Source organism: Tupaia chinensis, unplaced genomic scaffold (assembly GCF_000334495.1).
Source record: "Tupaia chinensis unplaced genomic scaffold, TupChi_1.0 Scaffold000637_1, whole genome shotgun sequence".
In the NCBI taxonomy this organism is placed as follows: Eukaryota; Metazoa; Chordata; class Mammalia; order Scandentia; family Tupaiidae; genus Tupaia; species Tupaia belangeri.
In genome coordinates this window covers 442,839-462,435 of record NW_006160158.1, presented here as the reverse complement: position 1 = coordinate 462,435, position 19,597 = coordinate 442,839, and the positions used below count along the sequence as shown (strand labels likewise).

The following is a 19,597-nucleotide window of genomic DNA, read 5'->3' as shown; positions in this document are numbered from 1 at the left end:
CATGGATGAGCTTGGTCTTTGTCAACTCAGTCCAAAGCTGAATCTAAGGATCTTACCCTTATCCCCCCCTGCTGGTCTGTGTCTTCCTCCTCTTACACAAAACTGCCCCATCCTCTTCTCATCCCCAGCACTTCCCCTCTCCTGGGGTTCCTTTAAGGCTCCTACTCACCCAGCTTGTAGTACGGGGCATGCACAGCCCCCTTCACAGTGATGGGCACCGAGCCCAGTTTGCTGCTCTGAGGCACAATGATGTACAGAAGGCCACCCCAGAGGCAGGTGATGGACTTCGTGGGCTTGTCCAAGCAGCACCGGTTAATCACGAGTGGGCCTCGGAACAGCTTGCTGGCTCTCGTCAGGTCGTCCGTGTGGCAGCCGATCTGGATCTGGAGCAGAGAGATCCCGCACAGAGTCACCAGGAGGTGGGTGTGGGAGGATATGACAGCCCATGGGATGAGGACTCGGGAAGGGTCATCAGGCCATGACCCTACGCAAGTTCCACCTTCTCATCCATGGAACTGTAGCACTCCTCGAGGTTGTATGGACCGAATGGTGTGTAAATATTCTAGGAGATTCACACAGCACCACAGTGAGTCATGCTGAGAAATGAATGTGAGGAACGCCAGGTGTAACCCACGTGACAGGTTCTGGGGAGGGCTGACTCGCTCGGCACTTCTACAACAGCAGCCTTGGTCGCCTATTCCACAATGATCTTGACATTGGGAATGGGGCACAGGGGATCCAGCCTTTTATGGATTAGAGAGGTGGCTTGTGGCAAGAGTGTGTGATTCAGCTGATATAGTGGAGGGTTGATTCAGTCCCTCCCCCTTCTCTGAGGACCCCGCTTCCTGGGGAGGTAAAAGAACCTCCGTATTTGGAGTCTCGTTTTCTCTGGGTTTATGCTAAACTAGTTTCAGGATACATATAGTTACAGAAGAGACCCTAAGGATCTCAGTGACCTTCAAGTGTGTCAGAGCAGGACATCAAATTTATTTTGTAGGATGTGTGTATATGGCAGTGGCAGAGAAGAAGGTGGACAGGGCAGTCAAGGAGTCTTTGGGGACAGAGGAAAGAAGCAACCTTGTGCTACAACAGAAAATGTACATGGGGATGGAAAGTGGATTGAGACTTCTTGAACACGATTGTATGCTGGGCTACCTTTCATTTCGTCTCTCTTTTATTCCCTACTGTATGACGTAAGTCAAAAGTGCCATACATGGGCCAGCCCCATAGCCTACTGGTTAAGAGCACTGGATCCCACATGGCCAGCCAGGGTTCGAGTCCTGGCACTGGATGCGTGAAAACACACGGGGCAAGTTTGTGTGTGTGCCAAATCCCAAGAGGATGAAAAAATGGAGAAGGATTGCAGCATGACCATGCCTCATTGTGGGGTGTTTACTCTCTCTGTCTTTCTGGTGAACACACACATTCTCTGGCAATTAACGACGACAAAACCCATACAACTAAACAGCCAGAGGTTGGTTAGGTTTGGGTGCTGAGCTCTGAAATCTATCTGCTCTATACATTTAAATCAATCAATTAGATTTTCTTCACCTTAGTTGCTTCATCTTTAAAATAAGAGTAAAAATATCTGCCTTGTATTGCCCACAGGGTTTTATGAGGACAAAATCAGATATCAACTATGAAAGCAAGAGCATTTGGGTTCCACATGACACGGTGAGAAGGGATATGGCCTTACCTTCAGGTCAGCAGAGGCAGCAGCTTCCGGCAGTGACACTTCTATAATCTGCCTTCCAGGTATGTAGAGCCCGGTACTCATCCAGCAATACCTGGTGCCTGCCGACATAGGAAGGGCAGGTTTTATCCACCATGACTCTATCCCGTCCAGCACTGCCACAGACCCTTGCTGAGCCCTGTACATCTCTTCCCATTCCATGCTGCCCTGACTCAACTCTTCAAACAGTACCTAAAATCCCAAGCCCTGTCTTCTTGGAAGTGTATGACAAAGGATGGAAACGGTCCCCCAGAGACAACCAGATCCCTGAAACCAATTGCAGCAATCATTGCACCCCTATTCCACCAATTCCCACAATTCTGAGCTCCAGCCTCATTCTGTACCTGGATTGGTGCAGTTGACCTCGACGGTGATAGGAGACTCTGAGGGACGCAGGTAGGGGCTGCTGTATATATCTTCAATTTCTGGGACTAACAGAGAAAGGTCACTTCCCGAGTGGGCCAGGCCCGTGGCCAGGGAAAGCATAGCACCCCTGCAGCAGTCATTAATAACAGGGTTCTCCCGGGTGGCTACTGGGAGCCGATATCGACTCAGCAGCTTCCTCAGGAGGCGGTGCACAGACATGTAGGCAGGGATCTCTTCTGCGGGGATCTGCAGGAACGCTGCGCCGTCAGGTCCCAGCTTTGCCAACCAGCCCTTTTCCACGTTGCCTCTCTTCCTGCCCATTATAACCTGGAACTCAGCCAGGGTGGATCGGAAGTGATAGGTCCTTATCCCTGCTTTAGGAGTGCGAAAGGGCCCTGGATTAAGGCTTTGGCTTGTGATGCTGATGCCAAAGGGGTTGAGGAGGAGGTTTCCTGGGAATCTAGCCAAGGGGGACACTCCTGGGTTCTTGAAGGCCCACCACCAGGCTTGGGCTCCAACAAATAGCCCACCACCCTCTGCTACAAACTCCTGCAGCTCTTTGACCCCCACTTCACTAACAGGCTCAAAGCAATAGACACTGGCATCACTGGTAAGGTGGGGCTCCACGCTGGTGTCTATGCCCCCCACTGCAAGCAGGCCACTCAGCGTCCTCAGCTCTGTCTGCACCACGATCTTGCCTCTGCGGCCCCCATCCAGCCAGCGGACAGCATTGAGCAGGAAGGGGCCCAGTTTGCCAACGCTGAATAATACCTTGTGGCCAGTCACAACCACTCGGCCCCGGCCATAGCGGGCGGCCGCTATAACACAGCCATGGTAGGTGTCTAACCCCAGAGGAAAGGCTAACGCCCCGTGCACTAGCAGCTGAGATGGGAAACAATCCGAGTTGCTGATGTCCAGCTCTGAGATCCCATGCAGGAGCTCCTCTCTGTCCTCGGAGAGGTCATCTTCACAACTGGAAAAGGCACAAGTGTTCTGTGTTAGAGGAATGGCTCTATAGAAAGCTCTTAGAACAGTGCCTGGCATACGGCAAGCACTATAGATATACTAGATTTAATCATATATATATTATATCATATGATTATATGATATACATATGTGTGTGTGTGTGTGTGTGTGTGTGTGTATTTCCTCATATTTTATTGATTCACAAAATTTCTTAAATAATCTAACTACTTTCCACAGCAAGTTCAGCTAGTTTATACATATCTATGAATACATGTCTGACTTTAGGTGTGAAACTCTGAGTAGAAAGAATATACTATAAGGTAGCACCTAACTGATGCTATATAGCTTACTATGCCATTAAATAGGTATTTTAAAAATATATTTATTAATTTCAAGAAAAGCAGTTTTAGCTTTAATAAATTAAAGAAATGCTAAGGAAGTTTGCTTAAAACTTAAAGCCAGGAAACAGGTTAGGATTCTGTTCAAACAGTAGGTACATGAACCTATCAGCAGGTCAAGACAGGACGAGAATCCCTAGAACTGGAAAACAAAGCCTAGAAGAAAATCAGCAGTCTTGAGGTCTGAACCCAAGAGGACTTGGCTGTCCACCACTAGAACTCCACTCATTTGTTCCCGGCCAACAGGAGCAACACATATCCATGTCATAAGGCTCTGCTCAGTGCCATCTGTCACCACTTGAGAATAACCCACTCCTAGAAGACCTGAACATCCCACAGGTCCCAAACAGACGGAGCCCTGGATCCCTAGTGGGATAACTGAGTATAAGCGAGTAGTGTGGCCCTTAGAAGCTTGAAATTCCAGAGCTGGTTCTGCCACTTTTGCTTGGTAAAGTTGTGACAATTGTATGGTCAGAAGACAGCAGAAGGAATCAACAAAAACATGAGTCAGGTAGACAACTGATTCACAGTATTTGTGCTGTTCTTTCTGTAACTGGCAGAGCTTGAACTACCTGATAGGAAAAGCGTGGTCCTCTTAGCAAGTACACTTTTTTCTTGAAGATAAAGGCAACTCTCCAGCTCCTTGATGCATTAGCCATTAATCAGGTAGCTCCTCTTGCTCTGATTCTAGGTTTACCAAGCAACCTTAGGATTATATTCTTGTTACCTATGCCCATTTGCCTAAAGATAGGAAGGATGTGTTGAAAAGGATATTCTAATTTTGTGATATTTATTTTTCTCAAGCATCAGCTTAGTTTATCTTTAATGTGATGATTGTAAAATTTTTTTAAAAAAAGCACTTACTTTTTATTTTAGTACTTTACACTTGTATACAAAATGAAATGAAAAATGTGTCTGAATTCTTATAATAAGGAATTTTGTTTATAAATTGGATGCAATTATTATTATTATTATTTTTACAAATGAGTCTATGAAGTGGTACGTTACTGTGTTTTAAATTAATTTATTGCATCAGGATTTCTACAGTAGCTTATTGTGGTAAAGTGAGAGATACTGAACCTGCAAAGGTAAGATTTAGACACTGAGTCCAGAACTTCCAGACGGTGACATTATATGAGGTCTTGCTTGATGCTGAGCTAGAGGACTTCCTCAAATATATGTCTGTTATTTCCAACAGCCCTGACTTATACATAGAAGGAGTGAAATAATTCTCATAAATTGAAAACATATTAGAGTTTACTTTATTCTCAACCTTTTCTGAAATGAAACAAACGTTGTTAAAATATAAATAAAGCTATAATAGCAATCTATGTTGAGATAGACGTAACCAGCAAACTGGAATAGTGAGGTATTTATAGAAAATATAGATAAAATGGAATTGGATTGATCAAAAGTCCATGCAAGCAGAAAAATATGTTAACTGCATGTACGTAAAAAAGCAGATTAAAACCAAAGGACCAAGACTTTTTCCTGAAAAAATACTCAGTAACCAATAATTATCGATCAAAAATGTCAATTCAATTTAAAATTTAGATAAACAAGTAAACAAATATTGGTGAAAACTAACAGCATAAAAGAGTGCTCAAAACCAAGCACAGAGAAACCAACCTTCAAAGAAAAAGCAGTGATAAATGGAGAAGAAATTTCTAAATAAGCATTATATATCATTGGAGAGTTATGAGAAAATATCTCTGTAAGAAAAGAAAGAAGGAAAAAGAAAAAAAAGAAAAGAAAAAATAGAACAAGATGCTGAAAGGTACTGATTAGGATAAAGACACAACTTCCAAGCCGATAATCTGAATTTTAATATGTAGGAAGAAAATAAGTCTTGATCTAGCTGAAGATTGTAAATAAGTCAACTGGAAACTTGAGAAGAGATTCTTCCACGAGCAATGCTAAAGATATTTTTTTAGAAGGAAGAACATTATATATATAAAAAAGTAAAGAAATGAAAGACAAATTAGAAGGGCTAACATCTAGCAAGCAGAAGTTGCAATCAGAACGAACAGAGAAAAACAAAAGAATCAAACAAAATGAGTGACCCATTTCCTTAGGTTGAAAACAGTTTTAAATGTTCAGAACAAAATGACTAACTACAAATTTGGCTTAAAGAAATAAAGTGGAGTGTCTAGTCTATTACTGGCAAACTTATGAAAAGAAGAGAAAAAGAAAATCATTTTAAAGGCTCCCAGAAAGAAAATAAAAACTACCCTACCTACAAAGAAATAGGTACTTTCACTGCAGCATAAGACTTCATTCAGCATATGAGAAAACCAAAGATAATGTGAAAACAGCTTATGAAATTGACCACACATAAAACTTTTCCAAAAAGTCAACTCAAGTTGTGCTGTAGGCCTAGAAAAATGAAAATGAATTCAACAGAAAAAAAAAAATAGCAACAAAAAGCTGTAGTGGCAAAGGTATGAATATAATATATAACTAATACTGGAAGGTTCTGATAAAAGAGCCAATGGCACATGACACAATTGTAAGAAAGAATTACAAATTAGCAGAGCCAGGATGTTGAAAACAGAGCAAATAAAGAAACAAGAAAAAGTTAGGCAAAAACAATTTGGAGCAAAAACATGAGATGATTTCACCAAAACACAGGAGGGAGGGGATGGACACAGAATGTGGAAGAATGCAACAAATATAAGTTCTTATCTTGAAAGGAAGGGTATACAATAAAAGCGATTACATGTTTGGACATTTGTGGAATAACAGGCACTCTCTTAGGTTGTTGGTGGGAATAAAAAATGGTACAAACCAATAAGAAGAATTTAGTTCTTATTGGTAATTTCCAACAATTGTATATATACTTATTCTTTGATTTAGCAATTCCACCACCATAAAATTATCCAAAAGATATATTTCAGTGTGAAGAGGCACATGCACAGAGTTACAGATTTTGATACATACAATAGCAAAATGTTAAAGTGACATAAATGTCTTTCAGGATTCAATCCAGGATACCACATTGCATTTAGACTTGGGATGTTTTAAATTACAATTCTACTTACTTAGCATATATTTTATGTTTCTTCTCAAGTCAATTTTGGTAATTTCTGGCTGTCAGGAAATTGGTCCATTTCATCTAAATCATGAAATTTACCCACACATGGTTGTTTTAATATTCCTTTATTATTCTTTTAATGTCTGTAAGATAGGTATTAATGCCCCTTCTTTCATTCTTGAAACTCACAGTTTGTGTGATCTCTCTTATTGTCATAATCAAGCTATCTAGAAATTTATAACTTTTACTGATTTTATTTCAACTAATTACCCTTTAGTTTTATTTACTTACTCTGTTTTTCTATTTTCTATTTCATTGATTTCTCTTCTACTCTTTCTTATTTCCTTAGTTCTTCCTCATATTTAGTTTTAGTTCAGTTTTCTTTTTTTAACTTCCTGTAGAAACACAATCCACAAAGAAGGACTTTTTTCTTTCCCAGTAAAAAGCATGACTATACCTCATGTGGTGGGGGGGGTGTTCCTCTTTCTCTCCCTCACTTCTTCTCTCTCTCTCTTTTTCTGTCTCTGGTGAGTGCGCATACCCTCTGACAATCAAAAAAATGTGAAATTTTATGGTTAGATCTTTGATCCATTATGAGTTGATTTTTGCTAATGGAGAGAAAAAGGGATCCAGTTTCATTTTTCTACAGGTAGATATCCAGTCTTCCCTTGCTGAAGAGAATTTTTTTCCTCCCATTGTCTTGTGTACTTTGTCATAATCAGTTTGCTGTATGTTTCCAGGTTTATTTCTGGATTCTCTATCAGTTGCATTAGCCTATTTGTGCCAGTACCATGCTGGTTTGATTACCACAACTTTGTAATATATTCTGAGGTAACAAAGTAAAATGACTTCCACTTTGTTTTATTATTATTATTTTTTTTCATGCAGTACTACTTTGGAAATATGGGACCTTTTATAATTCTAGACAAATGTTAATTTTTTTTTCTATTTCTGTGAAAAGTAGCATTGGGAACTTGATTGGAATTGTATTGACCTAGTAAATAAATTTGGGTAAAATTGACATTTTGATTATATTAATTCTTCCTCTGCAGGACCATGGGATGTCTTTTCACTTTTGTGTAAAGATCTAGCTATAAAACCTTAAGCTATGAAACTTCTGGTGCAAAACACAGGAGAAACCCTTGGAAACATCAGAGTAGGCAAAGACATCTTGATTAAATACACCTCTAAAGTACAGGCAATGATATCAAAAATAAACAACTGGGACTACATCAGGCTAAAAAGTGTCTGTACAGCAAAATAATAAAGAGACAACCCTCAGAATGGGAGAATATATTTGCAAACTATGTCTAAGATAAAGGACTGATAACCAGAATATACAAGAAACTCAAACAGCTTACCAGCAAACAAATAAGCAATCCAATTTAAAAATGGGCAAATGAGATGAACAGACAACAGTCCAAAGACATATGAATGGCTAAAAAGCATATGAAAAAAATGCTCAATATCTCTTACCATAAGGGGAATGCAAACCAAAATCACAATAGGATACTGCCTAACCCCAGTCAGAATGACTGATATTTAAAAAATACAGAACGATAGGGAACCCTCTTACACTGTTGGTGGGAATGTAAATTAGTGCAGTCACTATGGAGAACAATATGGAGGTTTCTCAAAGATCTACAGATAAAACTACCATATGACTACATAACTGCACTCTTAGGTGCAAAGAATTTCCCACCCAAAGGATAGGAAAACACTCAGCTGGAAAAACACTTGCACATCCATGTTTACTATGGCATAATTCACAATTGCTAAGATATGGAATCAACTCAAATGTCCAAGAACAGATGACTGGATTGAAATAATGTGGCATATATACACTATGGAATACTACTTGTCCATAAGAAAACCATGAGACCCTGGTACCAGCAGTTAGCGTAATGGCTATGTCACTGGACTCCCATGTAGTTGATGGTGGTTTGAGTCCCGGACCCGGTGGCTTAAACTTATGCTGGGTGAGTGTGCATGCATGCCCAAGATTCCGAGAGGAGAGCAGAGGAGAAGGGATTGTGGCGTGGCCATCCTCCCGGGGGGTGATTTCTCACTTTCTGTCTCTCTGTTTCTCTCTGTCTGTCTGGCGAGCACACGTGCCCTATAGCAAAAACCTGTCCAAAAAAAAAAAAAAGAGAAAAGAAAAGAAAAAAAAAAAGAAAGCCATGAAACCCTGACATTTGATACAGAGTGTATGAATACAGAGATTTAATGTCAAGCAAAGCAAGCCAGACTATGAAAGATAGGCATTGTACATCCCTGCTTAATTTATACTGAATATCTGCACTCTATGGCAGAAATCAAAAGGTTGAATGGTATAATAGCAGGAAGGTTGACTGTAGACATACAGACAATATAAGCAGGGGTGGTTAATAGGGAGTGGGAGGGAGAGGATCAGGAGATAAAAACACTAAACAGACATAAAAATGAAAATTTATCTGTTGATTATCATGTATAGGGTAATAACTTTGACTTGACTAATGTGCATTGTATTTATGCTAAGAAAAAACATTTTGTACATACACTAAAAGTGAAGGTATTCCATGCAAATGGAAAAGGTATTCATACAAATGGAAACCAAAAAGGATCAGGAGTCCCTATACTAATTTCAGACAAAATAGGCTTTAAGACAAAACCATAAGAAAAGACAAAGAAGGGCATTATATAGTAGTAAAAGGGTTAATTCACCAAAAAAAAAATAACAATTATAAATATCTATTTGCCAAACTCAGGAGCACCCAAATATGTAAAGGAAAGGCTGTTAGATCTAAAAGGAGAGATAGACTGTAACACTATAATTGTTGGAGATCTCAACACTACATTATCTCCTTTAGACATGTCAACAAGACAAAAAAAAATAAGCAAAGAGATTCAGGACCTAAATGATACCATAAATCAGATGGACTTGATAGATATCTATAGAACTTTCCACTGAAAACCCACAAAAGATACATTTTTCTCAGCCCTGCGTGGTACTTTCTCAAAGATTGACCACACGATAGGGCACAAAACCAGCCTTTACAGATTCAAAGGCACAGAAACTATATCCAGCATCTTCTCTGACCATGATGGAATTAAACTTGATATTAATCTCAGAAAAGCCCTCAAAAATATACAAATACATGGAAACTAAATAACCTACTTGTAAATGACCCCATGACTACTGCAGAGATTAAGATGGAAATAAAAAGATTCATGGAAACTAATGATAATGAGTACACAAATTTCCATAATCTATGGGATATTGCAAAAGCAGTCATAAGAGGGAAGTTCATAGCAATTAGTGGGCACAAGAAAAATATAGAAAGGTGGTAAAAGGATAACCTAACATCATGCCTCAAGGAAATTGGAAAGAGAACAACAAAAAAATCCAAAAAATGCCTGGAGAAAAGAAATAATAAAGATTCAAGCAGAAATAAATGAAGTAGAAAATAAACAAACTATACAGAAAACAAATGAAAGCAAAAGCTGGTTCTTTGAAAAGATAAACAAGACTGACACAACATTAACCAGACTAATTAATAAGAGAGAAAGGAACCAGATAAGTCAAATTCACAATGAATCAGGCAACACTGCAACAGACAACAGAAATACAAAACATCATTAGAGGATACTATGAGCAACTCTTACGCCAACAAAGAAGAAAACCTGAATGAGATGGACAAAGTCCTGGACACATATAATCTACCAAGATTGATTCAGGAAGACATAGAAAGCTGAGATAGACCTATAACAAGCAATGAGATTGAATCAGTAATAAATAACCTCCCAACAAAGAAAAGTCCAGGCCCCGATGGCTTCACTGCCAAATTTACAAAACTTTAAAGAAGAGGTAACTCATATACTACTCACATTGTTTCTAGAGATACAAAAAGAAGGAACCCTTTCAAATTCATTCTATGAAGCCTTCATAACCCTCATTCCCAAAATGGATAAGGATACGACAAAAAAAGGAAAACTACGGACCTATATACCTGATGAATATAGATGCAAAAATTCTCAAAGAGATAGTTGCTAACCATATTCAACAGCATATAAAAAAGGTTATTCATCATGACCAGGTAGGCCGTATTCCAGGAATGCAAGGGTGGTTCGACATATGCAAAACCATAAATGTAATACACCATATTAACAGAAAGAAAGGCAAAACCATATGATCATTTCAATCGATGCTGAAAAAGTTTTTGACAAAATTTGACATGCCTTTATGATCAAGACTTCATTAAAATTGGCATAGAAGGACCATTTCTCAGCATAATAAAAGTCATTTATGAAAAACCTACAGCCAACATACTGAATGGGGAAAAGCTGAAAGCTTTTAAAAATGGGTACAAGACAAGCTGCCCACTTTCTCTGCTCCTATTCAATGTAGTACTGGAATTTCTAGTCAATGCAATCAGACAAGAGAAGGAAATAAAGACATTACAATAGGGAAGGAAGAGCTAAAACTATCTCTGCTTGCAGATTACATGATTGTATGCATAGAAGACCCAATAGTATCCATGAAAAAACTCCTTGAAATAATAAATTTGTATAGTAAAGTGCAGAATACCAGATTAAACTACAAAATTGATAACATTTTTATATACAAACAACAAGCAGATAATAAGCAGACAGGCATAGAACTGAAGAAAGTAATTCTATTTACTATAGCTACTAGAAGCATAAGATACTTAGGAATAAAACTAACCAAGGAAGTCAAAGACCTTTACAAGGAAAACTATAAAAACCATGAAAAGGAAATTGAAAAGAACACTAAAAAGTGGAAGGACATCCCATGTTCTTGGACTGGCACAATCAATATCATCAAAATGGCAATCCTACCCAAATTGATCTATATGTTTGATGCAATCCCTATAAAATTACAAGAGACATTCTTCACAGATCTAGAAAAGACAATCATCGAATTTGTCTGGAATCATAAAAGACTCCATTGTACTAAAGCCATCCTGTGCAAGAAGACTGGAGTAGGTGGCATCTCACTTCCTGACCCCAAAATATATTATAAAGTTGTGATAATCAAAACAGCATGGTATTGGCACAAAAACAAACACGAGGATCAATGGAACGAAGTGGAGACTCCAGAAATAAACCCCAAAACATACAGCCAACACATCCTTGACAAAGGGTACCAGTCAATCCAGTGAGAAAAGGGAAACCTCTTTAGCAAATGGTGCTGGAAAAACTGGGTATCCACCTGCAGAAAGATGAATCTGAACCCCTATCTGTCACTATTAACAAAAATCAACTCAAAGAGGATCAAATATCTAGACATTAGACTGCAAACTATAAAACTACTGGTGGAAAACATCGGGGAAACTCTTGGAGACATTGGGGTAGGCAAAGACTTTTTAAACAAGACCTCTAAAGCACAGGCAATAATCCCCAAAATAGGTGGGATTACATCAGATTAAGGAGTTTCTGCACAGGAAAGGACACTGTAATTAGTGTGAATTGAAAACCTTTGAAATGGGAGAGAATTTTTTTAACTGTGCCTCAGATAAGGGACTAATAACAAGAATATACAGGGAAGTCAAGCAGCTTACTGGAAGAAAATCATTAACTCAATTAAAGGATGGGAAAATGAGCTGAATAAACAACTCTCTAAGAAAGACTTACAAACAGCCAAAAAGCATATGAAAAAATGTTCAACATCCCTCATTGTAAAGGAGATACAGATCAAAACCACAATGAGATCCTACCTAACCCCAGTCAGAATGGCGAAGATTAAAAAAACAAATAATGATAAGTGCTGGAGGGGATGTGGTTTAAGGGGGACACTCCTACACTGTTGGTGGGGATGTAAATTGGTTCAGTCACTGTAGAGAACAATATGGAGGTTCCTCAAAGACATTCAAATAGAGCTACCATATGATCCAGCAATTCCACTCCTGGATATCTACCCAAAGGACAGGAGAGCACTCAGTTGGAAAAACGTTTGCACAACTATTTTAATTGCAGCAACATTCATGATTGCTAAGACATGGAACCAACCCAAATGTCCCCAAACAGACGAATGGATTGAAAAATTATGGCACATATACTCCATGGAATGCTAGTCAGCCATAAAAAACAATAAGATCCTGGAATTTGATAGAAAGTAGATGAATATGGAAGACTTGTTGCTGAGTGATGCAAGTCAGGCTACAAAAGAGAGACATAGTATGTCTCCACTTAACATATACAACTGTCTGGACTCTATGGCAGAGACTGAAAGACTGGAGAATATAAAAGAATTACAAATTATAATGGACACTACAGACGAAGTGGAAAGAGAGTGTAGGAGGGGAAAAGCCTATGAAAGGAAATTTGGGGGAAAAATGGAAAGGTAAGACACTTGTGAGACACAGATAAAGGTTTTTCTGTTGATGAGGATGTGTACAACAGTTTCAACTAGGCTGGACTGAGGTCTATATCATGCTGGGTAAAGTCTCTTCACAATCTAAATGATGTATAGCAATTTAATGTATGATTTTCATTATCAATTTAATGATAATCATTTAAAAATAATAAAAATATGACAAACCACAAAAAAGATGTATAGCGATTAAATGTAAATTTATTAAATGCAAAAAGTAAATAATGAAAAAAGTGAATATCTGGCAAATCAAAATTTAAGTGCGTGACCAATTTAACATAGGATAAATTAACCCCAGGAATTTCTTCATCCAACATATTATAAGGATCACGTGTATGTATTACACAGATAACATCACCTACATAGTATTCTGGACAAAAATGCTGAACTGAGTGTAGTTATGAGAAAGCAATCAGATAAACTCAAACTGAAGGATACTTCACAAAGCAATTGAGCTGTATACTTCAAAAAGACTAATGTCCTGAAAAATTAAAAAGAAAACAAAACTCAGGAAGAGCCAAATGGTAGTGCAGCTGTGAAATGCAGTGGTCTGGGAGGCAATTCCACATGGGAAGGCTCAAGTTCAGAGACTACCCTGAGTATGCTGAGCACAAGTGTGCCCATGATCCAGAGTTGGTTGAGGCTGGGGGTGGACTGTGGCACTGGGACCCTGTTGGCAGTACTGTTTGTCTGTCTGTCTCTCTTTCTCTCATTAATGGGGGAAAAGTAAAAACAAAACAAAACAAATTTTTCCTAAAAAGCTAAGAAAGTGTTTTGATTAAGGGAGATTAAAGAACCATGATACTCGGACCAGCAGATGGCATAATGGTTACATCGCTGTACTTCCATGTAGTTGACCATGGTTTGAATTCAGACTCAGCAGCTTAAAACATTCCAGGTGTGTGTGTGCCTACATGCCCCAAATCTCGAGAATGGAGGAGAAGGGATTGTGGTGTGGCCATCCCCTTGAGGGGTGCTTTCTCGCTTTCTCTTTCCATTTTTCTGGTGAGTGCACATACCCTATAGCAAAAATTTCTCTCAAGAAAAAAAAACAACTATGATACTGATACTTGGTTAGATCTTTTCTTAACATAAAAGATCTAACAGAGATATTGTTAAGACAACTGGAAGCGTCTGGACACTAGCTACTAGTACTGTTACCTTTTTTTGAGAGATTATTGTATTGTGGTTATGTGTGAGACTTCCTTGATTGTTAGGAGATACATACTGAAATATTTATATATAAAGTATCATGATGGCTGTAGGTTACTCTCAAATGGATGAGCAATATCTGTTCCTATGTGTGTTTATACAGTAAATGTGATGAAATATAACTACTGGTGAATTGAGGTGAAAGGTATGGTGATCATTATCTCATTCTTGCAATTTTTCTACAAATATGAAATATTTTAAATGAAAGGTTAGGAAAAAGTTAAAGGTAACTACAAGTAGGAGAGAAAAATTATGTATAATTTCCAAACAGTGAGAAGGAAAAAACAAACAAAGAAATAAAACTCAACCAATTAAGCAAAAGGCAGTTTAGGAACATTTGAAAAGGGGCAACAAGATATACAACAGAAAACATTAAACGAGATGATTGCAACTAGAACAAACATCAATTTTCTTAAGTAGTTTATATTTGCCTAGTGCTCTCTAATTGAGTAAAAGAAATCAGATTTAAACAGAGCTACATCTTTTTAAAAAAGACACAGAAAGCTAAAATAAAAGGATCAACACAGAAACAAGACCGTAGTAGTACTAATTATGATGTCAGACAAACAGTTCAAAGTGACAACTACCGAATGCAAGAAAGAAGAATTATTTTATGCTGTCAAAAATGTACAAACCTGGGGAAAAATATATGGATTTTTATAAATGTATAGCTTTGAAATACCTGCAACAAAAGCCACATTCAATTCCAAAGTTACAGTGAACATATGAAACAATTGTTTTAGAAATCTCTATTAGAGTAAATGTATAAAAATGAAGTGACTCAGAAGCCACGAATACTTAGTTGACTTAAAGAATAAGTATATGGAGCTGGCAGGTGGTGTAGTGATTAAGGTACTGGACGTCCCACATGGCCAACAATGGTTCAAGTCCTGGACCTGGCAGCTTGCTTTCTCACTTTCTTTCTGTTTGTCTCTCTCTGGTCAAATTAAAAAGATAAATAATAACAATAAATACAATTAAATAAATAAATCTCTTTAAAAAAAGAATAAGTATAGAGATACGTATATAACAAATGGTATTTAGAGAATGCTTTTTAAAATCATGTTGTAGGCTAGCCTGTGGTATGGTGGTTAAGGTGGCTGAATTCCACATGGCCAACTGTACAGTTCAAGTCCTAAACCTTGTGGCTTGAGAAATGAGTGTGTATGCATGTGTGCCCAAAATCTCAAAAGGAGGGAGAAATGGAAAAGGAGGAATTTCAGTGTGGCCATGCCCCATGAGGGCTGCTTTCTCAGTCCCTCTCTCTGTTTCTCTCTAGTGGGCTCGCATGCCCTCTGACAAAATTGAAAAATAATTTATATTGTTATTAATATTTTGTGAGGTACAAAAATGCTAATTTAAAAATGTGATAATAGGGATCCGCAGTTCGCGTAATGGCTATGTTGATGGACTCCTATGTAGCTGACCATGGTTTGAGTCCCAGATATGGTGGCTTAAACTCACACCGGGCGCAAGTGCGTGAGTGCCCAAGATCCCGACAAGAATGGAGGAGAAGGGATTGTGGCCATCCCCCAGGGGGTGATTTCTCGCTTTCTGTTTCTCTGTCTCTCTGTCTTTCTGGTGACTGCATGCACCCTATAGCAAAAAAAAAAAAAAAAAAAGGGATAATAGTATTCCAGTTTTATATAAAAATTAGTGTTTATCTTTTAAAGATACATTATTTTATTGACAAAATATCTCAATATCAGGAATTAGCTTCCAAACAAATTATTGGGTCATTGGAAAAGCCATGATGCATTTTCGCATAGAAAAACATTGAAAAATATGTCATGACTTTTCCAGCGACCCCATAGAAAGGTAAGGGAGTAAGTGGAGCATGGATTGAGCCAGTTTAGCAACTGGGTGATGGGTTCATGTGTGTTCATTGTTCTATTTTTATGTCTGTATATGTTTGAACATTTCCGAAGTAAAATATTTTTAAAAGCCATGATCCTGGCATTAAATCTATAATTAACATTCTTTTTTATACACCAAACATATAACCAGCAATGACCTCCAAGAATGTGAAGATCCTTGTTAAAAATAAAATGATTAGTATCATTCAGATATATATTTTTTAAACTTGAATCATACTCATATTTTCAGTACTTTGGAAGTTTTCTGGCTCTATTTCAACCAATTTCAAGGAGATACTCAATTTTCAAAATTCTGAAACCTTTTTAATAATCTGGAAATGAAGCCTCCTTTGTGGACAATATCTCTTACCATTTTTCAGACTGAGAGGAACTATAAGTAGCTTCACTTGGCAACGTGTATCAACTCTGGTTTCACAGGGATGTTCTCAAGCCAAGGCAATGGAGCAGATGGTGTTCAGAGCACAGCCATTTGTATGACACCCTTCTCTGTGTTTCTCCGATGACTTTGTGAACACAGAGATCACTAGAGCATGACAAACCATTCTCAAGGGAGTCATAGTTAAAGAGATGTCTAGGAGCGTCTATGCCAAGACTCTCCTTTTAGAGGGAAAAAGAGAGCTGAAAGGGCATGCTAAGGTTACACTGCCATTTCTGGCCAGCTGCAGATTCTAGGTTTCTGGGTTCTCCTGTGACAGCACAACCCTTTTCCTACAACAATTATTCGTTTGGACATTTCTCTCAAGTCATGTTATTGGAGATGTTCTTGAGTTTCTAATTCATAGGTCTTTGTAAATCATGTTCTTGAAGTAAAAAGTAATTCCTGGGATATATAACATATTCCACAAACTCTGGATAAATGAATAAAGAGGTGAACAGAACAGTTGAATTCCTTCATAGAAGCTCAATATTTGAGTTACAGTGAGACAAGTCTCCTTCCTAACCAAAAGACAGGGTGGACGAACTATTCTGGTAGGTTTACCTGAAACCTCCCTAAGAGTTTCATGCCAAAGCAAGAACCTCGCTCATTCCCCATACCTCTACACTACCCCAGGTATTTCTTCTTCACAATTCTACCCTGCCCTGTTCTCCTTAGTCAGAAATGCCAGTGCTCTTTGTTTCAAAGATGCTGAGAATTTTTTTTTTTTTGGAGGTTTTTTTGCTGTAGGGTGCGTGCGCTCGCCAGACAGAGAGAGACAGAGAGACAGCGAGAAATCACCCCCCAGGGGGGATGACCACGCTGCAATCCCTTCTCCTCCAGTCTCCTCTTGGGATCTTGGGCATGCACGCACACGTGCCCAGTGTGAGTTTTAAGCCACCGGGTCGGGGACGTGAACCACGGTGGACTACGTGGGAGTCCAGCGACATAGCTATTAAGCTAACTGCTGGTCAATGCTGAGAATTTTAATGTAAATCAGAGGGAGTGGCCCAAGGTACTTTTTCTATCACTGGTACTCCTCCAGCTTTCTCCATCTCGCTCATTCACTCATCCAATCACACATCCAAGTGTGTCTCTTGGGCACCTATGAACCTGCTTGAGGTCCAGCACAGTATGAGGCATGAGGACAGAGTAAGCAAACAGACTGAGCAATGCAAGAATTCTCAGTGCAGGCTAGCCCATGAGTGGTGGTTAAGTCAGCTGGATCCCACACACTGAACTGTGTGATTTGTGTCTTTGATCTGGCAGCTTGAAAAACACGCTGGACATGTGTGTGTGTGTGTGTTCAAAGTCCTGAGAGGAGAATGAGAAGAAGGGATTGAGCTATGGCCATCCCTCTTGAGAGATGCTGTATAGCTTTCTCTCTCTCTCTCTCTGGTGAGCACACAAGACCCATAGCAAAACTAAAAGAGTAACAATAATTTTTTTTTAAATAGCAATTCTTAGTGCAGTCTGTCCCTATACCTATCCCATGCTCTATCATCTGCCCCCAGAGATAAGAATTTTCTCCTAAATCCTAGATTTCATACACATTATTTATATCGTTTTTTTCCTGCTATCTTAACTTCTGAATCCTCTGCCTCTTATTTCTATCCTAACCAGATCTGGCTGGACATTTCACAACCTTTCCCACAGCTCTCCAGACTGCCTATGGGGTCTGTGGCTGCTTTCTTTTCTTCGCATTTTAATTGGAAGTCACTCTCTCCTATGAACCTTCTCAGATTAGTCATGCCAACTTGTGAGGTCAGCAGTGTACATTATCAAGCTACATGCAAGGGTCAGAATGGTCAGTATGAGTCCTCCCCTCAGAGAACTGAGTGGTGTGGTCTGAGAAGGGTACAGTAAAGAGGACCTTATTCCTCCTATGCACTGGAGTATTTTCAAAATCCAGTTGATCTATGTTGAATCCATGTCTGAATGCTGAATTCTCTTCTCTTAGCCTAAGAGCAACCTCAGCAAAATTAGAATTTTGTCTGATTTTCAACCTGGGGTCAACTTTCTCCATAGGTAAAGTACTCACCTAACTAAGACTGGAATCTTGGGCATCTTCTTGGACACTTTGAAGAAACTTGTGTCTCCTTTGTTGTCAGTGAAGTACACACCAGCCACGCTGGTCACAAGGTTCCCAGGGAACGTGAACAGAACCCTTTCGTCATCGCCCTGGTTGGCCCAATCCCAGGCTTGGCCTCCTATAAGCAAGCCCCCTCCACGTTTCATAAACGTGACTAGTTTCTCAGTCATGGTTTCATTGTAGGCATCAATGCAGTATACCCCCAGGGAGTCTTTCACTTCCGGCTCAATCTTGGCCTCCACTCCAGCACCCTCAAGAATTTTGGCCAAAGGAGCCAGGGATGGGTGTATACCAATGAGAGCTCCAGGGGAGGAGCAAAGCCAGCCCACGGCATTAAGGAGAAAGGGAGTGAGCTGGGCTTCCACCAAGTAGTCCTCGTGGGCTAGGACCACCAGGCGGCCTCGGCCATAGGACGAGGCAGCAATGAGCACCTGGCCCATGTCATTCACCATCACAGGAAAGGAGGCCTCGCCAATAAGCAGCAGTTCACATGGGATGGCATCTTCCGGGACATCCCAGCTTGTCACTCCACTCATAAGGGCCTCAAAGGCAGCAGACGGAGTCGCCATGGCTCTGTTGGTTTCTGTGGAAAAGAAAGCACAGACTCAGATCGGTGAAAACTGGACAAATGAAAACCAGAGGGGCAGCTCAGTCCTCCATGAGCCGGGGTGACTCTTCCCTCTGTGCAGATGAACCTGGCACCGGGAAATGATGCCAACACTCAATGTCAGTGTCCACAGTCAGGAACCCCATGAGCTCTGTCCTCTTCAAGTCTGTGGTCAAATGAGAGAGTCTGACATTTCCATCACAGTTGGAAACGAATGTAAGGGAGGAACCTGAGTGGAGTTGTGTTCCCTCCAAAAAACAACTAAGTGTGAACCCCTAGTACCTATAAATGTAACCTTATTTGGAAACAAAGGCTTACAGGTGTGAGGAAGTCATAATGAATTGGGATGGCCCTGGCCCAATGACTGATGTCCTTATAGGAAGAGGAGCTTTAGACCCAGAGGGACATGTACACACAGGGAAGGACAGTATCCCAGGATGGAGGCAGAGATTGAAGTGCTATGTCTACAAGCTAAGGAAGGCCAAAGGTTGCTGGCAAACACCAGAAGCTAGGAGACAGGCACAG

At 39.6% G+C, this 19,597-nt stretch overlaps 1 protein-coding gene across 8 annotated transcripts in view; it reads right to left on the bottom strand.

The window, feature by feature from the left end:
* The window catches only part of TCAF1 (TRPM8 channel associated factor 1), a 50,558-nt gene that overhangs the window by 7,704 nt on the left and 23,257 nt on the right, over nt 1-19,597 (bottom strand). For all 8 annotated transcript variants that reach the window (XM_006159582.3, XM_006159580.2, XM_006159579.2 and 5 more), the window contains 4 exons: nt 18,415-19,048; nt 2,077-3,071; nt 1,697-1,794; nt 170-383 (listed from right to left, as the gene is read on the bottom strand). In XM_006159582.3, the coding sequence (XP_006159644.1) occupies nt 170-383; nt 1,697-1,794; nt 2,077-3,071; nt 18,415-19,034 (1,927 nt within the window). In that variant the 5' untranslated portion in view covers nt 19,035-19,048. The remainder of the gene's footprint in view (nt 1-169; nt 384-1,696; nt 1,795-2,076; nt 3,072-18,414; nt 19,049-19,597) is intronic.